Below are 735 nucleotides of genomic sequence, written 5' to 3'. Positions count from 1 at the left end.
GAAAGATCTGCTAGAAAAGTCAAGGGTAACATTCCAGCTGTCTGCCGAGAGGAGTTATCACATCTTCTACCAGCTCATGACTGGACACAAGCCAGAGCTGCTCGGTGAGAAATCTACAGGATTGTGTTTTTCAGTTATTTCTATGTTTGAGAGCACTGTCAACATACTGCACATCAATTCTTTACAGAGGCCCTGCTCATCACCACCAACCCTTACGACTACCCAATGATCAGCCAGGGTGAAATCACTGTCAAGAGTATCGATGATGTGGAGGAGTTCATTGCCACAGATGTATGTGGACAACTGCAATATTAGTAGTAGTAGTAGTATTTTTAGATTTGATGCAACATTTCTGAGAAAACAAACATCAGAAAAACATCAGCTTGAACTGAATACTGCATGACACAATATAAAAGACCCTTCTTTTTTGACTCCTATAAGCAATATGATTTATTTGGTCTATGTAAAAACAGACAGCCATTGACATTCTGGGCTTCACTGCTGATGAGAAAATCAGCATCTACAAGCTGACTGGTGCTGTGATGCATCATGGGGCCATGAAGTTCAAACAGAAGCAGAGAGAGGAGCAGGCCGAACCTGATGGAAATGAGGGTAAGACACAATTTTAGCAGAAATTAGCATATAAACATTCCCTTAAGTATCAACAATAATGCATAAAACTCTGCTTCTTTAGCGGCTGATAAAATCTCCTACCTCATGGGCATCAACTCCGCT

At 41.1% G+C, this 735-nt stretch overlaps 1 protein-coding gene across 1 annotated transcript in view; it reads left to right on the top strand.

The window, feature by feature from the left end:
* Positions 1-735, top strand: part of LOC107594455 (myosin-2-like) — a 12,552-nt gene that overhangs the window by 3,422 nt on the left and 8,395 nt on the right. The window contains exons 2-5 of the mRNA XM_016284510.1: positions 6-104; positions 188-291; positions 474-612; positions 695-732. Coding sequence (XP_016139996.1) covers positions 6-104; positions 188-291; positions 474-612; positions 695-732 — 380 coding nt within the window. The remainder of the gene's footprint in view (positions 1-5; positions 105-187; positions 292-473; positions 613-694; positions 733-735) is intronic.

Source organism: Sinocyclocheilus grahami, unplaced genomic scaffold (assembly GCF_001515645.1).
Source record: "Sinocyclocheilus grahami isolate Dianchi unplaced genomic scaffold, SAMN03320097.WGS_v1.1 scaffold183.1, whole genome shotgun sequence".
Classification (NCBI taxonomy): domain Eukaryota; kingdom Metazoa; phylum Chordata; class Actinopteri; order Cypriniformes; family Cyprinidae; genus Sinocyclocheilus; species Sinocyclocheilus grahami.
The sequence above is the reverse complement of the archived record's forward strand: the minus strand, read 5'-3'. Positions and strand labels throughout refer to the sequence as shown.